The sequence below is a fragment of the Panthera pardus genome, unplaced genomic scaffold (assembly GCF_024362965.1).
Source record: "Panthera pardus isolate Hobbes unplaced genomic scaffold, ASM2436296v1 HiC_scaffold_6, whole genome shotgun sequence".
NCBI lineage: Eukaryota > Metazoa > Chordata > Mammalia > Carnivora > Felidae > Panthera > Panthera pardus.
Genome location: NW_026526991.1, coordinates 35,995,861 through 36,021,265, shown reverse-complemented (window position 1 = coordinate 36,021,265; position 25,405 = coordinate 35,995,861). Strand labels below are relative to the sequence as shown.

At 36.6% G+C, this 25,405-nt stretch overlaps 1 protein-coding gene across 1 annotated transcript in view; it reads left to right on the top strand.

The window, feature by feature from the left end:
* TMTC2 (transmembrane O-mannosyltransferase targeting cadherins 2) overlaps window positions 1–25,405 on the top strand; it is a 400,812-nt gene that overhangs the window by 339,435 nt on the left and 35,972 nt on the right. The window contains exon 11 of the mRNA XM_019455252.2: window positions 5,201–5,264. Coding sequence (XP_019310797.2) covers window positions 5,201–5,264 — 64 coding nt within the window. The remainder of the gene's footprint in view (window positions 1–5,200; window positions 5,265–25,405) is intronic.

Sequence of the window (25,405 nt, the reverse complement as noted above, 5' to 3'; positions counted from 1 at the left end):
GTTTTTTTTATAATTTAAAGGAAGTAATTTTGAATTTAGCAACCTTTAATTTTATAATTCTCACAGAATACATACAAATGTAGGCAGTTATAAATGATTCTCTTAATCAGATTCCTTTTAAACATTTCACAGAGTATATTAAGTTGTTATTTCATAACGTAATTGACTCCCAAATTTTTTTTATATATCTTTTCTTTTAAGAATATTGGGCCATAGGGGCACCTGGGTGGCTCAGTCATTTGAGCATCTGACTTGATTTCGGCTCAGGTCATGATCTCAGGGTCATGGGATCGAGTCCCGCGTACGGCTCTGTGCTGAACGTGGAACATGCTTAAGTTTCTTTTTCTCTCTTCCTCTCTCTCTCCCCACCCCTACTGCAGCCCCTCTGCCCGGCTTACATGCTCGCTCTCTCTCTCTAAAATAAAAAAAATTAAAAATAATAAAAATAATAATATTGGGCCATAAACCTGTGTTCCAAAAGATACTTTTCTATTATAATACTAGGGAGGGGAGTCAGATACATGAAATATATTTCTATATTGTTTAACAGATACAGGTTTCATAGTCCCATGTACAAAATGGAATTCTTTAGTAATCAAATAATGACATTTGTTTCTGACTTTCATTACTTTTTGTGTTCACTCTGAACCCACCTTTTCACAGATGGCAAAAAAATAAATTTTAAAAGATAGCCCAATCCAGTGAGTTTTTGGGAATTCAAGGTTTACTTCATAGTCCAGTTTACAAATACCATCTAGGCTTTTTTTTTTTTTTTTTTTTTTTTACTTCCTTACCTTTCCTGGCCCTGAGGGACCACAGATAATATCGAAGAGGGGAAGGGCTCTACATATATGATTGTCAGGAGTTGGCAATGAGATAGGAGCCTCATCTGAATCTCCAGCTGATAAATCTATTATTGGCATAGATGATAAGGGACATCACTTTTCTTATGTTAATGTTAATTCTTAGGAGTGTCATGTTAGATGGGGGTAGTCACCCACTTGGACCCAGTGTAGCTTCCTGGTATGAATGATTTTTATTACTCCTCATCTCATTTCTGGCTTTATAAAGTCTGTTGTGGTTAAAAACTCAAGGATGTGTACATCTGGCCTGGGAGATTTCTTGGGAGAGCCACTGCTTTTCCTCTTTACCTACCTTCTGAGTCTTCTACTTGGACACGTGGGGAACTTCTGATTGCCCTCCATATGTAGTTGTGACCCTTCTCTAAAAATGGGAGATTGTGGGGGTAGGGAAGTGAATATCCAACACAGTTCTCACTTTTCCTCATTCCCCCTTTCTTCGCCTTTCCCCTGTGTTCCTCCTCTTCCCCTTTCTTGAGGTATATGAAGCAAAACAGAACAGTGCATTTCATTCTCTTCTTACAACTATCATGTGCTCCATTTGGTCTGGTGAAGTTCACTTCTATCAGTATGAAAGATAGAGATGGAAGGAAGTAAACCTATAATTGCAAATGTCCTCCGTATTCTCCCCTTTTCAAATCTCATCTCTTACACTTAAATCATGTCTTTTAAACAGTATAATCAAAAAAGCATATCTTCTTCCTTTCTTCGTATTTGGTGTAGAAAATTTTGTAGTCACCTGCCACAGAACAATATATCACATATCATTCTGCTACATATCAGTGTATACAAAGATATCAGCATGATCCCGTGGTTCACATACTTAGCTATAGAATCTATGACTCCCAGATCAGTCACTTACCAGCCATATAACTTTGGGGAAGTTATCGGCTTCTCTAAGCTTCATTTTACACGTGTAAAATGGGGATTGTAATAGCAGTTACTTCATGGTGGTGTTGGAACTTGGAATAATCAATTCCTGGTATTTTATAAGTGATGCATAGAGGATTTAGAAATTTTCTGTCCTAGAGACAAAACAGTGAAGAAAGAAAAGGTATAGGTATTCAGGAAAAGTTATTCATCAGCTTCTTTAAATAGTTCTATCCTAGCAGTCCTGGCAACCTGGGTTCTGCAGTTAGTCCTAACATTTCAGAGGTTGAGGTTCTTTACAATTCAAGAATCCCCTGAGCAACTAGCAGAAGATTGCTAATTTCCTCAGTTTCAAATGTTGAATAAAGATTCAGTAATTTTTGCGATTAAGATTTATTAAGCAGTCCCATGATGTTTCTTGCAGAGGTGAGTAAGAAATACAACATATACTGTAGAGTGGACACTGGACAGTTCCTCATGAGTTTTGTCTCTCGTCTAGAGAATAAAACAAGAATATAAGTGAACACACGGTGGGTAGAATTGGCATACTCTTTCCCCTACAGTCCTAGAGTGAAAATTAATTTTCACAGTTATGTGACAAATCTAATAAATTCTATTTTTTTTCTATTTTGTTAGAATATCATCAATTTTACTTATAGCTTAAGAAATTAAGACTCCTAAACTAGATATTAACTTTGGGAATTAAACTACTAAAGACAATGAAGACTTTAAAAACTAACAACTACTTTTGGGGAAAAAACCTTTTTTTTCCAGTTGTGTTCATTGTTATTTTAAAGGCACATTGTATAGTGAATTCCTCAGTTTCTCCTTATCTACCTGATGAATTTAAATGTCCATAAAGATGAATATTAATGGTTGCTGTACTTCCCATGTTAGACATGTATTGGTCGATTTTGCTTCAAAGTAACTTACTTCTTTGTAGTATTAAGTTACACTAATTTCCTACCTCCCTGCCTTTTATTTTCCTCTGGAGAAAACCCTTCCAGGGCATGACCTAATGAATTCTGGTTCAGATTTCCAAATGAATTTGAACCAAAGTGATTCTATAATTTGGTGGAGCGAACCTTCATTAAATACCCTAGCAAGGAAATTTTTACTGTTTCATACCAGACTAAAGTACATTTCTTGACATATTGAAATTGAACTTCAACATTTATGAGAATATAAATTGCAACAGCACATTGTAACTGTCATGAGTCCAGTAGAGCCTTAGGTCAAGGGTTTTTACTTTCTCTGTAACCCCATTAAAAATAGCAATGTTTCTAATTATTTTTCCTTTAAAAATTAGAAAAATATGTCCTGGTCTCCAGAGAGATGTTATCTTCAGTTATTCGTATAATTTATATGGTTGCATGGGGTATGTCTTTATAGTTTTTATTTGCACTTGACCAAAGTGCAAATTCAATTTTATAGGCTAATTGAGCCTTCTCTTTTAAAACCTGAATGTGATTTTCTAATTGAGAGCATTAATTTTTGTTTCTGCTCTTTATTCCTGACCTCTTTGCCATCTTCTCACCCCAAAAGCTTCCCCCCCCAGTCCCACCAGTCTGGGTATTTCTTTATTTTGTATTCAGTATAATTAACATACAGTGTTAATTACCTTCAAGTGTAGGATACAATGATTAAACATTTCTATATATTACTCAGTGTCCTTCAGGGTAAGTGTGCTCTTAATCCCCTTATCTATTTCACCCATCCCCCACCCAGCTTCCCTCTGGCAACCACCAGTTTGTTGTTCTCTGTATTTGAGTCTGTGGTGGTGGGGGCCTGGGTGGCTCAGTTGTTTAAGTGTCCCCCTCTCTTGGTTTCGGCTCAGGTCATGATCTCATGTTTCGTGAGTTTGAGCTCCATATCCAGTTCTCCGCTGACAGTGTGGAATATGCTTGGGATTCTGTCTCTCCTTCTCTCTCTGCCCCTCCCCCTGCTCGTACTCTTTCTCTCTCTCTCTCTCTCTCTCTCTCTCTCTCTCTCAACGTAAATAAATAAACATTTTTAAAAAATGGTCTGTGAGGGATTGTTTTACCTTTTTTCTTTGTTTCTAAATTCCATGTATGAGTGAAATCATATGGTATTTATATTTCTCTCTCTGACTTATTTCATTTGGCATTATACCCTCTAGGTCCATCCATGTTATTGCAAATGGCAAGATCTCATTGTTTTTTTATAGCTGAGTAATATTCCATCGTACTCCGTCAGAAGCTTTTGAACAATTTCAAAAGAGACTACTCTAGTTTTACTTCAGACCCCAAGCCATTGATTACTACTGTTTACATTGTAGGTGTGCTATATGCATCATCTGACAATGAATTTGACATTTGTCTATAGCATCTCTATACTCTTCAAATACAGTCACTGGATTACCACATACCAGCAAGAGCTTGTAGCTCTTATTACTTACCATCTTTGAAGGTTTTCTGAAGCACCGTTGCATGATTGAAAAACATGCTACGTTGATGGCTAATTGGCTGAGCTTCCTCAGGACTCTGACACTTGATTTCTCCTCATAACCCGTTGGCTGAGTCTAGGGGTCTGTTTTGAATTGCAAGAATAGACAATGCATAAACTTATCAGTAACATTCAGTGTATCTTATTGTATAAGGCAACCGCACCACTCCTGGTATTCAGTGTTAGTCAAGATGAACTGGCTATTTGAAGGATGTGGGAACTACAGAACTCTCTATAGGCTGGAGAACATAGCTTGAATCAGCAGGAGACAAGGTAGCCTCAGAAATGTGAAGAAGTAGGACATGCGACAGCGACTGTTTACAGAGGGGGTCTGACCAAGAGATAGCTTATTGCTTCCACGATTGTCAGTGAATTCTAGCCATTCTTTCATCTTCTCTCATTCAGAAATGAAAGTCCCAAGCAAGAACATGCAGTTAGCTGAGACTATGTCATGTGCCCACCCTGGTACAGAGAGGCAGCAGAGGAAGAATCTGAACTTTTTTTTTCTCCTGTAGGCTACACACAATGGATGGTTCCCCTCCTAAACTGGAAACAAAATGTATTTCTGGATAGATACAGACATTTTATTTTAAAAACTTAAGATTTTTCTGGGATATCATGTTGAAAATGGAGACTCCCAACCCTATAACATTATCTGTGTTAGATTAGAAAAGAAGAATAACACTTCTAATCCCTAATATGTAAATTTAAACTAATAATGCCTACTGAGTACATTATGTTGAAATACTATTTATAATGCCTTAAACACAATAAGTACATTGCCTACATTCAATTTAATGTATTGAATTGCTAAAGCAATTTTTTTTGCTAAAGCAACTTAAGGTTTGATTGGTATGATTGTAATATTTTAAAAAATTAATATTGGTATGATTGTAATATTGTAAAAAGTTAATATTTTAAAAAGGTAATGATTCTGTTCACCTCTCTGCAATTTTAAAATAAATGATATAGTTTGATTTTTTTTTTTTTTTAATCTTTAACAGGCAGGCTAGCCTCAACGAAGCAGCCGAGAAGTACTATGATCTGGCGGCCAGACTGAGACCTAATGTAAGTACTTCGCTAATGAGAAACGTTACTCAAAGGGATAGATTCACAGCATGTGATAGCTTTAGATAAAGAAGTCTCCTGATGCTGGGCTTTTTCCTCTCTGGTCCCTTATTCCGAATACCCACTAAATGGCTAATTCAACAATCAAATCTGCCGGTCTCAAGCCTCTTTCTTTTTGCAGAGGTACAAATTGCTGTTTTCTATCTTGTATAAACCACCATACAGTTTTATCATTTGAATACACGTCTTAGTGTTATTAAATACTTGGCATCTGATTGGCTTTAAAATTAGTTCCTTGAAAGTATTTTTGCTGTGGCGTTTAATACCTAAGGACTTCCTAACATCAGAAGCTTTTTTTGATCTTTACATACACTCAAACCTTGAGTCATGCCTCTTTCCTATTCCACGGTCCTCATTTCTAATAACTGTGCTTGTCAACTTTATCAAGTATGTTTTTATTAGAATTTTTCCCTGAGTAGTCACACTTCCATAAAGTGGGATGGATATAAATTAGATCATTACTATTGAAATAGAGTAACCATCTATGAGAAAATAACTGGTTTTATATCTGTCTTCTAAGCCTTTTTTTATTCGCCGCACATCACTGACCTCCGGCGTGTTGCTTTTATTCTCATACACCCTGCTCTGCATCACCCTCCAACATTAAACCTTCTCCCCTTACTCTCCAGATCTAGACTGTCTATTGAGAAATTAATTTTGAAACAGTAATGAAAATGCATGTGTGATGTGACTACAAATAATGGGATAAGTCTCATTTTTATACAGTAACTCATCCGTTGGGCAAACGACTATAGAGTGCCTGCTTTGTGATAGGATACAGAGATTTGATTTCGTTCCCTAAAAGACTACATAATGTAGCAGAGAAGACGGAACATAATCAACTAGTTGAAACACAGTGTGGCAATTCCTAAGCAGAGGTATATACAGTCCTGTGGGAGCACAAAAGAGGAGGATTAATGTTCCCTGAACGCTACCCACAGGGGGAGTAGCTTTTTTTTTTTTAAGCAGATATAACCACATGCAATCTTAGCCCTCAATGTCCGTGCCCCCAGTTTCATTAATTATGAGGTACTTCAAGAATCAGTGAACTGTTTGCAACAGAAGAAAATAATTCAATAGTTGTAATGGTAAGAACAATAATAGCTGAAATTTATTAAACACTGATTATGTGTCAGGCATCATGTTAAGTACTTCACTGATTTCTCACAACAACCCACAGGTACTTCTGTGGTCCCCGTTCTGCTGAATCTTGGAGAAATTAGTAGCTCACTCAGTATCATAACTGGAGAGTGGGATCCCATGATAACCCAGGCCTCTCTGTGCCTAAGAGAATGCTTGCTGGAAAAAAATGCAGTTATATCTTAGGAAATGCAAACCAAAAGTCTAGGAAACGAAAAAAAAAAAAAATTATTCCCTCATTTATGTATTTGGTAAATATTTACTGAGTACCTGTTAGTGCCAAGCACTATTCCAGGCACTGAATACACAGCAATGCATAAAACTGACCTGAGTTCCTGTCTGTTAGGAGCTTACAATTTAGTCTGAGGAGATGAAGCAGAAAAACAAGTAAAGTATATATGGCATCAGACAGTGATTAAGTGCTTTAGGAAAAAACGGAGCAAGAAAAGGGGAGTTTGGAGGTACAGGGAGAGATAGGCAGGGGGCATAGCTTTGTGAATGCCTGAGATGGGCCTCTTTTTATAGCATTATTTTTTTTTAATTTTTTTTATTGTGTATTTATTTTTGAGACATAGAGTGTGAGCATAGAAGGGGCAGAGAAAGAGAGGGAGACACAGAATCCAAAGGTGGCTCCAGGCTCTGAGCTGTCAGCACAGAGCGCTCCGCAGGGCTCAAACTCCTGGAACCTTGAAATCATGACTGAGCCAAAGTCAGCTGCTTAGCCAACTGAGTCACCCAGGTGCCCCTGTATAGCATTTCTAAGGGTTGAATATGAAATCTTTAATTATTATAACTTCAACTGAAGATGAGAATCAAGGGTGTTTTTTTTTTTTCTTACCTTTTTTTTTGTTCTCTTCACAATGGTTAATATAAGGCCCACAATATACATAAAAATGGTGATGTTAAGTTCAACTTTTACTCACTGAGTATCAGTCACTTGAGTATCACTTTTATTTTTGCTAAGTAGTTGATCAGATGGTCTTCTTCAGCACATTATAATGGATTAATGAGAAAAGAGCTATCTGAGCTATTTGACCTGACCTAAAAAAATGAAAAAGACGCTGAGGCATTCCAGATTTAAGCCAGACTCATGAGCTTGTTTATTTTAAATGGCCAGCCAAATCATAAAATCAATATTTAATCTCCCAACGTAAAGCCATTTTTTTCTGAAACCCCAAAAAGTTTCTTCATAAACATGCCTCGGAAAAAAATGCATTTATTCAAATTCTACTTCCTTTATCTGGTAGCAATAAATTAAGTATTTTATGGATTCGGATAGAATAGGAAGTTCAAATTTAACAATAAGTAAATGATATTACAGTTGTGGGTCAACAGATGTGGTCTTTCCCTAATCTGTTTTATGGATTGTGTTTTGGTTTTCTGTATGTAATCTAGGTAAGTAAGTTGCCACCATGGCAAGACTGATTAAAAAATAAAGACATTGGCAGTAATATATGTTTGTGTTCTGAACCAAGGAGACCTATTTAAAACAATAGTCCATATAGTGATTTATTAGTGGTTAGCATCTGATCCAAATTAAAGCATCCATCGAACATTTATCTTGATCATAGCTGTTATTCTCTTTGTCCTGAAAACATTCTATGTTATTTCTGTGCTTTAACTTAATAAATTTCAGTTCCCTGCTTGGAAGAGGACACAGTAAACAGACCTCCATTCCCCTTCTCTCTAAGTAGTTTCACTGTCTTTTCTATTTTTCTTGTCTACACAGTAATCTAATCTTATTTTTCAAAGGGCATTTTCTTCTGTTGTTAGAACATCCAACTATAACAATCAGTAGCTGTATGTGGGGGACCGTTGGCAATGCTCATGTCAGATCATGATTGTACACAGTAAAATATGTGGCTGCAACCTTGTGTCCTGCCACTTACTATCACCATATTAACAATATTGTTATTTGTGGCATGTATTTCTCTCTTAATAAAATACCTATTCCATTTTTTCAGTATGTCCCACGATGAATTTCTTTATTCCTTTCTATTCTACAAAAGCCATATGTTTTTTCATGCAATTTGCTTTAAAACTGTCAACTGACTTCTTGGGATATTTTATGTACAAAGAATTCCAGTGAACAAATGCTAAACTAATGAAAGTCTAAATTAGTGGGCACACATAATTTTAAGGGTTAGATTATGATATTGTCCCTTTACAGGGGTATTCAGTATATTGTCATTTACTGAAGTATACAGTTACATTTTATTACCAAAATGGGACCATTAAATTTTTTAATTCTATTTATTTGATTTTTGGGGGAGGTAGGAGGGAATACTCTAGTCTTAAATGTCATACTACATTAAAGCATTTTTATAATGGGAAAACTCTTTACCAAAATTGCCATTTTAAGTTTTTCCACTCTTAGTTTTTCATTTGTGTAAATAAAACTGATCTCTCTGTCGAGGTTACTTTAAAAAGACAACACTCTTTATCTTCTCTCACTTATGCACATTAAAAAATGCTGACTCTTGAGGACTAGAGGGAACATTTAAATGAAATAGTTTTGTTCCTCCTGTGGGAATTAAGCCAAATTCTGCATTAACTTATGGATTTTTAATTTTTTTTCTAATGTGAAGAATGGGGAATTTGCATAATACAAAGTCACCTACTTGTACTTGGCTTTTAGCAAACTCTAGAAGCTAGAAAGAGGTAACTGTTAATGATCCTGTCTAAAAATCTTTCATTTTTCTGGATGTAATTGTTTGCCATCTGAATTAATTTAATTTATTTTTTTTTATCAAGTGCCAGATTTGTGAAAGACTCTATGCCAAGTGCAGTGGGATTTCAGTTATGAAAAATTAACCCTGACCTGGAGAAATGTACTATCTCATGTGAGGAGGCAATGGAGGAGAGAATACTTAGATTCATATCCCCACAATTCAGGGCAGTAAATAATGCTGCATAATACGTACTTTGTGAATGCTGTAAGGTAGTGCTAGAAAAGTATTCAGGAGAGAGAAATCACTTTCAGCTGAACCCTGGAAGGCACTGAGTCCGAGTAGGAAACTTAGATAATCATGAAATGATAGGATGTTTATAGGCAAAGATTTTAGAAGGAGGAGGAGAAAAGAAAATTCTGGCAGGTAGGGACCTATACAGGAATAAGGACATGGAGCTGAGAAAATGAATGAAGCACAAGGAATAGTAAGCAGATATAGTTTATATATTGGCCAGGGTTGGGGGCAGAGAGGAAGAATAGGGGAAGATAGAACTGGAAATGAAAATAAAACCAGATGAAAGGCATTGAATGCCATACCAAGAATTAGCAGTTTGTATTCCAGAGTATGTTGAACAGGATGACATAATGAAAGTGATAAGTTAGGATGGCCATTTATATGATGTAATGAAGAATGTGGGTTGCATTTGGAAAAGTAGAGTTGAAAGATGCCACCTTGGGCAAACCAAAAAAAAAAAAGTCATTGTAATAGTTTAAGCAGAAGGTATAATCCAAAAGTACAGAAACATAGTGGAATGAAAAAGAATATGCAGGGGAAATAAGTAGATTATTTGATGGGATGTGAGTAGGAAAATTAGTTGGCCCAGTGAGTGTTCCAAAATTTCGAATATAGGTAACTTGGAAGAAGGAAAAAGAAATACCCTGAACAGAACTGCGGCAGTTGGAGGAGTATGTTTATTTCAAGACAAAAAGGTTAAGTTTGGACCCAGCAGATTCTGAGTAAGAAGTAGGATATTATATTTGTGCATGGGACATTCCTATCAAGTAGGCAGTTGGAGGAAAGGCCCCAGTTAGGATTAGAGATGTGGGAGTTGTTTGCAGAAAGGAGATAGTGCCACAGCAGTAGTTAAGATCACTGAGGGAAAGCTGTACAAAGGTAGAGAAGAGAGACAATTTCAAATCCCTGGGAATGTCTACATTTGGAATGCAGGATAAGGAAGACATGAGACAGTGACAGAACATAGAAATCAGTATTAATGAGCAATTTTCAGTGCTGCTAAAGGTAAAGGAAAACAGAGACTAAGAATGTCCACTGATAATCAGAGAATAAGATGCCATTGGCCACCTGGTACAGTTTTGTGACGGTGATGTGGGCAGAAGTTTGTAATGTGTTAAGGAAATGGAGAATTGGAAACAGAGAGTGTAAAATTATTCTGTAAGTTTGCAGGTAAATCAAAGAGACAGGGAAATACCAAAAATTGTCAAGTATATATTTATTAAATATTAAAGGCAGGTGTTGAGATGTGTGTGTGTGTTTAAATATTAGAGATTAAAAATGTGTCCAAGTACAGGATAGAGAAAAGGAAATACCAAAGATCCTCAAAGATCATTTTCTCCCCAGGGACTAACGAACAGAAAGTAGACTGAAGATATAAAAGGGGGAAAAATTAGAAAAAGAGGAAGCATAAGCTTAGGTGGTAAATTACTTATATCAGTTATTTGCTTGTCTGCTGATCCTGTGGAAAGAGAATTTGAGGTCAAAGACCTGTGGATGGCTGGTGTGCTGAGATGCACAGTAGGTAGTAATTGATATAGGTCTGACATATCTATATGTGATAAATGCCAACAGAATAATAGTTTTGTAAGATATGTCATTAAGCCATTTGTTTTGTGATAATTTTAAATAAAGTTCTCAAATAACTGGGAGATTACTTCTCATTTTGATTCAACCTCTCCAACTTTTATGCTAGATGTTGTATTCATTCTTTATCTAACATGTATAATATTTTATAAATGTTCTATCATGTGCAGTTATTATATATGAATTAAAGGGGAATCTGTTCCAAGGATCAGATTATCCAGTAGAAAATTACATACGTACATTATACTTTTCCTAGGCATCTAGAACATAAATTATTTCAAAGCATTATTATAAAATCAAAGCCAATGTTATCCATTTGGGCTCTTTAGCAATGATTATATGTCAAGAGATAAAATGAGAAATATGAAACTCAAATAAATGAGCTTCCTACATAAGAGAGTTGCAGTTGTGTTATAAGATGGCCAACATATTCTACAATGTATTACTTTCAATTTGGACTACCCTTTTTATGGTAAACGTGGTGGGGCGGGAGGGGAGGGTAAGAGGAGATGGCTATTCAGTAAAAATAACCACTAAGGCTGGGATTGGGGGGGCAGGTGAAGAATTAATTGTTTGGACTGTACTGATGGAAGAGATAGAAAATATTTCGAGTTACAGTTGTTTATTGATGGAAAAGATATTCTTCCACCCTAATTAGAACAAAAGACCATGAAATTAAGTTAAACAGGACAGATTCAGATTTGACCATATAAGGGATTTTGGGGGGAGGAAAGTACTGAGATTGTCATTTTGTTGGGGGGAAAAAGGGGTGGGGGTTTTAATAATAATTTGCGAAGCAGTTAAACCACATTTCTGCTTGTAAATGGAGGAAGAACCATATGGCCTCTTCCAAAAGTTTCCACAAGCTTCTGTGATGTGGTAAAATTATATACCATGTGTCTCTTGACTTCCAGACATTAATAATATGTGGATCCCAGAATCACCAGATTGACTTCATGAGTAAAATGTGTTTTTATATTGCACATATATTTCCCACTCTCACTAGTTATTTCAGCTTCAACTGCATCTCTATATTTATAGTTAGAAAATGGAATGAGGTAAGTTAACAAATCCAAAATAAACTGGTTTCAATCAAGAGAGAAATTGCCATTAGTTTCCCCCCACATTTTACCTGGTTTTATTAAATGGGCCCAGAGATATCACCGAAATGAGACTGTTGTTTATTCACAGGTACGCAATTAAGTCAACAAACACTTACTCTGCTTCAGTTCATAAACAGGCTTCATCACATTGATATGTATATTTATGCACACATTGGGAGAAAAAAGATATCTAAATCTTGTCTAATTTCAGCAAGATAGATGCTCACTTTCCCTGATAGCTTCAGTTACACCAGGATCAGTTTTAGTCTTGTCTCGCCCATATCTGTCTTCAGACTCCTTTCCACTGCAGATCTTCTTCCCAAATTATTTAGACAGTGCAGCTCTTTTCACTTCACAAGTTACAAAGTCTAGTTTTTGGTGCATTTACCTCTCTCTGCTTACATTGTAGTTTGTTTTTTATACTTCTATTTTGAGTATATTAGATAAACCAGAAAGAAATGTATTTCTGAAGTTGTTGCTATTTTTTTTCTGTTTATTATCTTATATAAATCTTCATGCTTAGAAGACAAAGATGGTTGGTTACAATCCACTTGTTTATTAACTGTTGGTATGGGGTAGTTTTCACCTGGGTCACGTAGTTGGGCTAACGGAAGATGTATTTACAGGTTTTCCATACTTGGGCATTGTTATTCATCACAGTCATTACTTTTTGAATGTGCGTATATGCACTATGTGTGTGTTTCAGAATCACAACCAGAAAAGGACAGGCTAGGGGGGAAGTGTGAGGCATGGGCAGGAACTTAAGTGGCTCTTGGCTATGAAGAAAATCAGCTGAGTACTTTAGGTTGAGGAACATCAAAACCTTTGGGAAATTCCACTTAATTATGTTCTCTGATTCCAAGCATGTTTATTTTTACTCACATTTCTTTGTGGGGGTCTCCTTTGCATGGATTTATAACTATAATTATTTGAATTGTGGGACCACACACTAAAATTGAATTTAGTTCCTTCTCCTCCAGAGTAACTGGATTCCTGGGGTTTTGGGAGAAAACTCAGCTAATCTAACCACACTGGCCCATATTCCTACCTGGGAGTATCAGCTAGGTGGGCTAGGAGGTACCACCATCAGAAGGTTGTGCCCTTCCCCCACCCCACTCACCACATTCTTCATATCCCCTTTGGTTATTTCAACAGCTCGTTTCCCCCATTTGTATTATCCTTTTAGGCATTTATGTTTCTGATCCTTGGCTGGTCCTATGGGGCTAAGTTTTTCTAAATATAAACTGAAACATTAACCAAAAGATATGTGTATGAATCTTTATTACCTCCCTCTAATAATGTTCCTGTAACATTTCACCTCTTTTTTTGTTTGTTTGTTTCCTTATTTTCCCCCTACTCCTAACTCCTTGATATCTGTTGGAACCCTGTCTTATATATCTGCAGGTAAAATTATATTATACTTTACTTTAAAGTTAAGTAAAAGTTGGGCAGATCCTGAAAAATTAGTGAATTGGTAGATTGATTTCTCCTAAAAGTCCTGTGTCCTTGTTCAAGAAAAACAATTACTGATACTTTTTAAAAAGGTAAACAAGACTAGGACTCTTTGATTCGTGCCAAGACTATCACAATGAGGGCAGGGAGAGATCACGTTCCACCTCAAATACAGTAAAGACACAGGATTTATAGCCAACAAACATGGGTGATAAAGAACTTGATCAGGTATCAAGGGTGGGAAGATTCTCACTACATGAATTTAGGAGGACTTGGGCTATCGCTGGGCTAGGCAAGACTCAGACAAGGCCCAAGGATGAGGCCTAGTCAAAAAGAGGGCTCAGAGGAGCCTGTCTGTTTTGGTCAAGGAGAGATGTTTTCATCGTGGATAACATTATCCTCCCAGACCGAGCTGTATAAATGCTAAATTTCCTATCATTGGATAATATCAGAATCAAGATTTTCTCTTTGTCACTTGAGTAGAATTTATTTAAACATGTGGCTGTAACATAATCTTTGCTAAGAAGTGCTGGAATAGAGCTGAAAAGATTGACATCTTTAAGAGGAGGGAAAATGTGTATGCTACACAGTTTTTCAGTCTTTGTCTTATAATCAACTGTTATTTCCTTGAATATCAAGTGCCAGCAAATGGTTACTGTGATACTCAAGAGTTTTAGAAGCTATCCTGAACCTGCATTGTGGTTACATCAAAAATTAAAATTGTAGAGAATAGGAATTTGTATTTGACCAGCTCTCATTGTTCCTGTCTGGTTTTCATCTCCACTTTTGTTTTCACTTTCTTAAATGATCTCCACTGAAATAACACCCAGAAATGCAACTTTGCAGCGTATGCACATTTTCTCTTTGAAGAGTAAAGGGCAAGTTAAAGAGGGCAAATGTGATGTCATTGGAGATCTCGTGACAAGAAGGAGTTTGAAATGGTCACTCAGTGATTAAATTGGTTTCATCTGAAAAGTAACTTGCTCAGTTTAGGAATGCTGAATTTTAAAGAGAAGCAATTTTGAAAATATTTGTTAGAATGATTTACCAAATAATACATATGAGCTACTTCTAATAATTCATAACAAAAAAAAAAAAAAACAAATTCAGTGCTTAAATTACAGGCAGAAATAATCAACCGTGTTTTTGAAAGTGTGGTATGACAGATGTCAACAAGTTCTAGAATGGATGTGAAACATTATTACTACTACTGTTCTTTTTTTTTTTTTCTTATTGCTCAATTAAAGCAGTGTATCCTTATCTACTTAAGTATTTGATCAAAAAAGAGAAAGCTGAGGGGTGCCTGGGTAGGTTAAGCATCTGGCTCTTGATTTCAGCTCAGGTCATGATCTCGCAGTCATGAGATCGAGCCCACTTTGGGCTCTGCACTGAGAAAGGAGCCTTCTTGGGATTCTCTTTCTCCCTCTCTCCCTCGGCCCCTTTTCTGCTCATGCTCACTCATTCTCCCTCTCTCTCTCAAAATAAACATTAGAAAAAGAGACAGCTGAATCTTCTCTATGGAATCTATTCTTGTGCTAGGTTATTTCTTGATTCCATGTATAATTTTCATTGGTTGTTTATATAAGAATACTAACAAACCCACTAAAACACCTGAGAATCCTCAACATATATTATAACTTAGTTTCCTGTGAGACAAATTATTTCTCTTAAATATATATAGTGCATTTTCCACTATAATTCCATAAACCAATGATTTTTTTTTCTCTTTTTCTTAACAAGATTCAGCTACCTGATAGCAAGATATCAGCACTGGCTGTGCTTTCACTTGTAACCACAACTGTGCCATCAAACTATCAGCAAATCAGACCTGCAGTAGTAACCGAATCCATAATATGCATTGATACATCTTCATCCATGATTAGTTGCATTATTAAAATGATACCAGACATTACAAAAAAAAAACTACTTGGAAAAATAACAGTATGAAACTAATAAAAGGCCGTAGGATTTTTAACATATATTTCTGTAGGTCACTCTACTTAAATTCTAAATACATGGACATCTATTTTAATTTAATTTTCTGATGGAAAAAGAGATTTATATTAAGAATTTATAACTTCTTGGGGCACCTGGGTGGCTCAGTCAGTTAATCATCAGATTCTTGATTTTGGCTCAGGTCATGATCTCCCTGTCATCATGGAGCCTGCTAGGGATTCTCTCTCTCCCCCTCTCTCCCTGCCCCTCCCCCACTCACATGCGCACATGTGTACCCACTCTCTCTCTCTCTCTAAAATATACTTAAATAATTTATAACTTCTCACCTATAATTAGTTACTTGTCGCCACTTTAATATCTCATGTTTTTAAATAGAATTGATTGTCAAATTGGCTAACATACAGTGTGTAAAGTGTGCTCTTGGTTTTTGGGGTAGATTCCCGTGGTTCATTGCTTACATACAACACCCAGTGCTCATCGCAACAAGTGCCCTCCTCAATGCACATCACCCATTTTCCCCTCTCCCCTACCCCCCATCAACCCTCAGTTTGTTCTCTGTATTTATTAAGAGTCTCTTATGGTTTGCCTCCCTCCCTCTCTGTTTGTAACTATTTTTTTTCTCTTCCCATCTCCCATGGTGTTCTGTTAAGTTTCTTAAGATCCACATATGAGTGAAAACATACGATATCTGTCCTTCTCTGACTGACTTATTTCACTCAGCATAATATAACATTATTAGGCTTGTATTGAGAGCAATAGATTCCACAGGTCTTGAGGATGGAATTATTTTGCTACCCAAGGAGAATTAAGCACTTTAGTCAGTCTTGGAAATCTTTACTGTAGACGTGTGTACGCTGAGTTTTCTCTTCATTAAATAATATGACACTATCATTTTATTTTATGGTATGCTGATTGACACAGTAGTTCCCAATATTTCTTGTTTCTAGGGAACTTTTGTGGACAGCAGATGATGGATTATACCCTAAGCACTATACTATCCTATCATTGCTTTAAACCTATTATTTACATTTGAATGTGTATAAACTGCCTCTCTGTGTTTGGAAATTAAGAACTTTTTTAATTCACACCTAATAATGTAAAAAAAAAAAATAGCATTCACCTAAGGGGAATAATAATATTGACAAGTTTAAAAGTTGATAAACAGCTTTTATAGGTCCATATTTCCAAGTGTACATCTATTATGAATTAGTGGAAAGTTTGTCTTTATAACTTGTAGAAGAATAAACCTGATAATATTGGATACCAGAAAATTGTCTTTTTCAAAAATAGGAAATATAAGCCTTACAACATTCAAAGTTAAGTTCTACTGCATTTTTACAGATGGGGATACCAAGGCAGGATAACTTGTCCAGTATGTCGCGGCTAGTCATAGAGCCAGAATACAAAGCCAGACAGTCTGGCTTCAGAATCTGTGTTCTTAACTTTCTGCTTCTTGTATAAGATTGCCTACCAAAAATTCAATAATGATCACAAATAAAATCCTAGACACTGAAATCAGAGGACAGTTCTTATTTAAAAGGTGGTGATTCAAATTGTCTAGAATATTTGTATGTTAATCATTTTGAGGAGAAATGCTGTTTGGCAAAATTGGCCAATTCTTAAGGTTAATTCACAGACCCTTGAACATATGCTTATATCCACCACACTTCACAGTCTCTATAGATCCCAGTTGGAGAATCACTGGAGAAGTGACATGGTAGAGATTTTAAAGGTAGAGAAGCAGAGTGCCTGTTATAAGTCAGTTTCTAAAATAGGCTCCAGGAGTATAATGAGAAACAAAGATGTTGTGATCCCTGCCCTCTGAGAGATAATAACAGAGGTAGGCTTAGCATTTTATTGTTCCTTAATTTTTTCATGAGACGTTTATCTAGGTTTTGAGGCTTGAAAGTTTGCATCTTCTACAGATTATACAACAGTACCTACAAACACATGGACTCAATCACCTTGTCATGTTGTGTGTTCAGAGCCCATTTAGGGACTTCAAGAAACATAGCAAACAAATTACTATTTTGTATTGCTCGAAATGTATTGATCACTTTGCCCTTGACTGCCTTGACTCATACAATCACAGTAAATATGCTGCTCATTTTCTTGTAAAGAAAATTTACTTCCTTTTCTTAATAAGCCCTGAGAAAAACTGAAGCAAGCAGAATGATTTCTTGAAATGTTGCTTTCATATTTGGAAGGCCAGACACGTTGGATAATAGGTTCTTACTTACCTGGCAGTTTCTTGGGAAGTTTTGCTATTACTGAATTTGATTTTGAAATGAGAGTGGTAGTAGAATAACAGAGGTGCATCATATCAGATTTGATTTTATTTCTACTACTATATGTTTATTATGATCTGTAGATATATTTGAGAAAAAGTTTATATATTAAGGTTTTATTGTGATTTCATGTCTAGTACAGGATGTTTGAATACAGTACAAAATGTTTAAATGCATAGGAATCTAAAATTTCCCTACACATCAATAAAGCAATATATATATATTTTTACATAGTCCTTGAAAAGAAAAAAAATAACATACCTAGAAATATGTTAAATCAATTGTAGGTTTGTAAGCTGTCTGATAAAGTTGTATTAATAGACTATTACAGCAAAAAACTTTTATTAAGTAATTCAGAATTGATCTTTTCATCCTTAATGTTAATTTAACTAATTTTAGTATTTCTTTCATATATCTAAACTGAAGTTGCTGGATATGGTGAAGATGTTTGCGTAGTAGGAAGTGCAGCATGAACATATTTTATGACTCAATTCTTTTTTCTTACTGTTTATTTATTTATTTTGAGAGAGAAAGAGAGAGAGAGCATGTGCAGGGGAGGGGCTTAGAGAGAGGGAGAGAGAATCCCAAGCAGGCTCCATGCTGTCAGCACAGAGCCTGACACAGGGCTGGATCTCACAAACTGAGATCATCAGCTGAGCCCAAATCGAGAGTCGGACGCTTAACCTACTGAGCCACCCAGACACCCATGACTCATTCTTTTTAAAACTTCGTTTGAATTTTCAACTCTGCTTTAATGGAAATTTATTGCCTCTTCAAACATGTCATGCTTTAGCACCACATGTGCATACTGGAAAACGCTAGGACTAAGCAAAGCTCAGGAGGATGGGTGCCATCAGTCGCCGCAGAACAAGTCAGGGTCACTTGGTGAAAGCAGGGATACTAACAAAACACTATGATACATACCATCACTGAAGTTTGACAATCAAAGGACAATTTGTTATTGCAAGTTTTGAAGGCCTATATTGAACTAAAAGTTTTGAAAACATAATGGTGCATAATGCTAACTGATCCTTGATCCTTGGTATAATGAAACATGTATCAGTTTTCAGAATTTTAATATGTTGTTAGTAATAGCTATGGTTTAGCCTTTATGTATTGTATTTCAAAAGTATAAATCTTAATAATGATATATATTTCATGTGTATTAAGAGCACCAAAATTTACTAAATGTTTAGACACCAACTGTAGTCTGCCCATGATAAGGCAGCATAAAAAAAAAAAGAAAGAAAGAAAAAGGAAAGAAAGAAAGAAAGAAAGAAAGAAAGAAAGAAAGAAAGAAAGAAAGAAAGAAAGTTGTATATTCTCAGCATGGTATTTCACAAAGAAACTTTGGTTTTTGCCTTCCTGTATGTATAAAGACATGTATAGCACATGGGATTTGTCTGTTTACTAAGTGTTGCTATAAATAGTATTCCTCAATGACCTCACTGGTTTCCGAAGAGTAGTCTATGGCAGGGAACGCCTAGTGGAATCATGTCTTATTCACATGCCCTAGTAGGCAATATAGCTTTAGTCGTTTGGTCTCTGGAATCAAATGATATGCATACTAAATCAGGCTTCACCGCCTCTGGCTCTGGGATCTAGGATCTAGGACCTAGCTTACATCCCTAACCTCGTATACTCACTCTGTAAATGGAGGTAATAATAACCACCTCAGGGATTTATTTTTGGAATTTAACAATACATATAAAGCACTTAGAATGCTGCCTTGTCCATAGGAAATTATTTACATTACAGGAATCTATGTATTCTTTACATAGAATAATTTTAAATAAAGCAGTCAGTTCCACTTGCCAGGCTATGTAGACAAAGAGCAGATTGGCGTTGCCCATCTCAGGCTCAAGCATCCTCCTTCCTCAGGACATTTATACTCACTTTTTCCTCCAGCTGTCATTTTTTTCCTCCAGATAGTAGCATGGCTTATTCAGGCACCAACTCTAAAACTTGCTCGGATAGTACCTTATATCAGTGAGCCTTCCCTTCCTGCCCAATATGAAACACTTCTGCACCCCAAATGTGCCCTGCCTCTTTTATCTTGCTGTACTTTTTTATTTTCCCTTGGCGCTTATCATCATTTGTAGTGTATATATTTCCTTCTATATTTGCATTATCTGTCTCCACTCCCTAGAACATGAGCTCTGCGATGGCAGGGATTTTATTCTCTGTACTGTGCTTTCCCCAGTACATAGAGTGGTGCCTGGAACACAGTCACTGTTCAGTCAGTATCGTGCAGGAATTCACACGAGGCTTTAGTCCTCTCAGCCTGTGCTGGCTTCCTGTCCTTTCATACTGTGGACGTCTTGCGGCACTGAGTGTGGTTCTGGTGTTTTAAATATGTTGTGTGCATCCTCCTCTCCCCCAATAAAACTTGGCCTCTAAATGTAAGACAACCACAGCATGGGCTACTCAGCACAAAACACAGTGAAATTTTACAATGCTGGAAATAAAACCAAAACACAACAAGACTGACTGCCAAGAGCACATTGAGAGGCTGTATGGTAGCTTAAGAGCCATTGTAGTGATTCTTAAGAGGTTTTCAAGGATGATGTTGATTTTTAACTGTCAATGAATGTGGAACCTTGAAATCTTCTGTCCCTGTCCCTGACATGCATTCCCCTGCATCTCTTGGTTCTCACAGCCTCTACTGGAGAATCAGGGGACAGTGATCACAGTGAACTGGGAGCTCTAATATTAAAATGAACTCATACTCTCATGAAATTCATAATCACTCAGGTATCTTATTAAGGTCTCTTATTAAGTGTTCATACATTCAGATTGTAAGACTCAGCCCATGGTGGAAGTGACAATAAACCTGATAGAATAAACATATATAAACCTTTGGGATAGCTGCTACAGAGCTCTGTATTTCTAAATAAAATACATTTGTTATTTATTATGTAGAAGAACAGCATAACTCTTAAATTTCTTTGCTTGGCCTGATGGCATGCATACTTCACAGGCCTCCTATTACTCTGAAAAACACAAACAAAATAATAAGGTAGAAGATGATTTATAATTTGATGAAATCTTGACCATGGTTTTCAAAACATTTACCCCTAAAAGGGCATATCTCCCTCCCAGCAGGTAATTTACCCTATAAAAGACTTCTTGTTAAAAAATGACAGAAAGATTGCAGTGCAGAACATAAGAGTACATGAAAAAAAAAATAAGAGATGAATAATGAGCTAAAAAGTTTTCCTCCCCATTAGTCAATTTTATGGAGGGGGGGTGGGCGGGAACCTTCATTTTATAATTTAGTTCCCTGTGCTGTTGTCTGTGGGTGACTGTTTCGATGTTTGTAGCCACAATAGGACAAAAGCACCAGTGAAAAAGAAAATAGCAGAAACAACAGGGGAGGTGCCCATATTGAAAGGGAAAGTGTGCCAGAGCCCTAATATGACCAGCCACAGCCCTGTGAATCAATGATTTTGTGTCAACCATAAGAAGAGAGAAAACCCATAGTCTCTAAAAGAGAGGTAGCCTGTACCTTAAAAAACCTGACTGTGGTCAAGAAATAATTTGAAAGATGAAAATAACAAATTATCTAAACTAGTATGCATGCTTTCCAGGAAGGGTATCTTTTCCCAGACTCTTTAGGATGGCCAGCCTGGTGGGGAGTCTGTTGGGTCAGGAAGCAAGAACCAGAGTGTTGCCTGCACCTCCTATGTGGGGTTTGGTTATAATGTTTTTATTTTAACAGAGTCATGGAATTAACACCCCATCCCTAGAGAAGAGCACTCAGTCTTAGCCCCCTCCACAATTTACATTTGCTATTTGTTCCCCCATGAGTTCCACTGACTGAAGAAAACTAAAATAAGGGGATGGGGATCAGGAATATGATTACATTTTTTAAAACTATGCCTTTGAGAAAATGCCTTAATGGAGTTAGTATTTGACCTCATTTCCCCCAACAGGTAAGGTTTGCCAAGCATTAGGCTTTATCTGCCTAATCATTTTCTCATAGCCTTTTTACTTGCCACTGAAAGAGCATAGCGTTTTAGTTATGGTCAGTTTCCATCACGCTACAAACAATTTGACATCCTAGACTTCTCTTTGGAACTTCATTTGTTTGAAATCCTATTCATAAAACAGTGGGAAAATAGCGGTGTGTATTTACTTGAATTGAGAAGAATGTTTTGTATGTATGCCTTGAAAATATTTCTATGTCTATCAAAAATAACGTGGCATGGTATAGAATTGTTGAATCACTATATTGTACACCTGAAACTTATATGACACTATACGTTAACTGTACTGGAGTTAAAATTAAGAACTTAAAGAAAAAAGATACAGTGGCAGGAAAATATAGAACCCACAGAAAGAAATTAACATTTTAGAAATTAACCATCTGTTTGAGTTCAGTTAACAAAAGATACTGCAAGGCCTCCCTTAACATGGTATTCCTGAACTGTTCCTGGAAACAATAGTGTGAATTTACTATCCAATTAAAACTGATAAGAAAGTTGGCTTTGACATTCATTAAATAAACCCAAGATTCTACATCCACTCTGGGACTCTTTGTTTTAAGTTATCTATAATTCTCTTGCTTACAATCAATGCTAATAAATTTTCTAACACAGCAAAGGCAATAGTGGTATAGTTCTTTTATTTACTATTGTGTGTGTGTTTTTAAGTCTACCTCCTGTCATTGACCTTGAGCCCAAATGTTATTTGTTGAAAATAAAAATGCTAGTCCTGCCTTTGTGTAATATAGCGTCTCTCAGCCCTAGCTGCATTAGAATCACCAAGAGGACTTTTGTAAAAACTGAGACCTGGGTCTTACCAGATACTCTGATTTTAATCCGTCAAAGATAGAGCTTGTCATCCTAGTTTTTAAAGTTCCCCAGGTGATTCTAATGTGTAGTAAGATTGTGGACCACTTTGGGCACCTGGGTTGGCTCAGTAGGTTAAGCATCTGACTTCTGCTCAGGTCATGATCTCACAGTTCAGTTGGTGAGTTTGAGCCCTGCTTCAGGCTCTGTGCTGACAGCTCAGAGCTTGAAGCCTACTTCAATTCTGTATTTCCCTCTCTTTCTGCTCCCCACCCCTACCCCCCGTTCATGCTCGCTCTCTCTCTCTCTCTCTCTCTCAAAAATAAATAAACTTAAAAAAAAAAAAAAGATTGTGGACCTACTAGTTTAAAAGCCATTCTGTTCTGGATTGGCTTTGGTTCCATCAGCCAGTTGCATCTAAGCCACTTACTATGCAATCTTGGGTTTGTAGTTTAACCTCTCTTTCAATTTCCTTTTCTGTAGCATAGGGCACTAATAGTACTTAAATCATAAAATCATTTTGAGAATCCAATGAGTTATTGAATTTTAAGCCTCTAAAATGGTGCCTGAAACATAATGTGTACAATACAGGTTAGCTGTCATCAGCATTATCATCTCAATTTTTAAAAATCCAAGTGATAATAATCAGGCTTTGGATTGCTTCCTTATGTATACTTCCTAACTTGTACTCTTCTGAAACATCTGCTCATTTGTGCTTTCACTATACAAGCATACTCATTGTATTGCCCTTGACTTACTTGCACTCCACCGGTTTTTACACATGGAAAGTCTGTGTCAACACTGCATCTACCAAGTCTATTGGTGCCATTTTTCCCACAGCATTTGCTCAGTTCATGTCTCTGTCACATTTTGGAGATTGTCACAATATTTCAGACTTTTTCTTTATCACTTTTTTTAATGGTGATCTGTGTCAGTGATCTTTGATTTTACTATTGAAGCTATTTTGGGACTCCACGAACTCTGCCCATATCAGATGGTGAATTTAATCAATAAATGTATGTGTTCTGCCTGCTCCACTGACCATTCTTCCATGTCTTTCCCTCTCCTTAAGTCTATTTCCTGAGATACAACAATATTGAAATTGGGCTAATGCATAACCCCACAGTGGTCTTTAATGTTCAGGTGAAAGGAAGAGTCCTACATCTCTCCCTTTAAATCAAAAGCAAAAATTAAGTTTAGGGTGTGTGTGGTGTGGTGTGTGTCTCGTTATATATATATTTCTATTATATATACTGGGAAGCTTGTTGAAAGCCTCTGAGATAGGCTGAAAGCTAGGTTTCTTGGTGAGTTAGCCAAGTTGTAAATGCAAAAGAAAAGTCATTGAAAAATATTAAAGGTGCTACTCCAGTGAACACAAATGATAAGAAAGTAAAGCAGCTTTATTGTTGATATGGAGAAAGTTCTAGTGGTCTGGAGAGAATATCAAACTAGCCACAACATTCCCTTAGGCCAAAGCCAGGGTAAGACCCTAACTCTCTTCAATTCTGTGAAGGCTGAGAGAGGTGAAGAAGCTGCAGAAGAAAAGTTTGATGTTGGCAGAGGTTGGCTTCTGAGGTTTGAGGAAAGAAGCCATCTTCTGGTCACAAAATTGTAAGGTGAAATAGCAAGCGCTGATGTAGAAGTTGCAACAAGCTTTTCAGAAAATCTAGCTAAGATAGTTGATGAAGGTGACTGCACTAAGTAACAAACTTGCTGTGTAGATGAAACATCCATGCCATGTAGAGCTTTCATAAGTGGAGAGGAGAAGGCAATACCTGGTTAAAGCTTCAAAGGACAGGCTGACTCTCTCATCAAGGGCTAACGCAGTTGATGACTTTCGATATTAACCAATGTTTGACCATTATGCAAATCCTGAGGCCATTAAGAATTGTGCTAAATCTGGGGTGCCTGGGTAACTCAATCATTTGAGCACCCAACTCTTGATTTTGGCTCAGGTCATGATCGCACACTTCCTGAGTTCGAGCCCCAGGTCAGGCTCTGTGCTGACAGTGCAGAGCCTGCTTGGGATTCTCTCTCCTGTCTCTCTGCCTCTCCCTTGCTTACTCTCACTCTCTCTGTCTCTGAAAATAAATAAATAAACATTAAAGTTTAAAAAGAATTCTACTAAATCTACTTTGCCTGTGCTGTATAAATGGACCAAGCCTGAATGACAGCACATCTGTTTGCAGCATGCTTTATTGAATATTTTAGACCCACTGTTGATCTGCTTTGGAAAAAAAAAATTATTTTAAAATATTACTGCTTATTGATAATGCACTTGGTCACCCAAAAGCTCTGATGGAGATGTGCAATGAGATTAATGCTGTTTTCATGCCTCCTAACACAACATCCATTCCATAGCCTACAGATCAAGGAGTAATTTCAACCTTCAAGTCTTATTTAGGAAACACATTTCATAAGGCTATATAGTTGCCTTCATCTGAAATGGAAGTGATTCCTCTGATGGATCTGGGTAGTACATTAAAAACTTTCTGGAGAGGATTCGCAATTCTAAATACCATTCAGAACATTGTGATTCATGGGAAGAGGTCAAAATGTCAACATTAATAGAAGTTTGGAAAAAATTGATTGCAACCCTCCTAGATGACTTTGAGAGGTTTGAGACTCATAGCGGAAGTAACTGCAGATGTGTTGGACATAAAACAAGAGAACTAGAATTAGAAGGGGAGCCTGAAGACCTAACTGAATTGCTGCAATCTCATGATAAAAATTGAATAGATGAGGAGTTGCTTCTTAGATGAACAAAGAAAGTAGTTTCTTGAGATGGAATCTATTCCT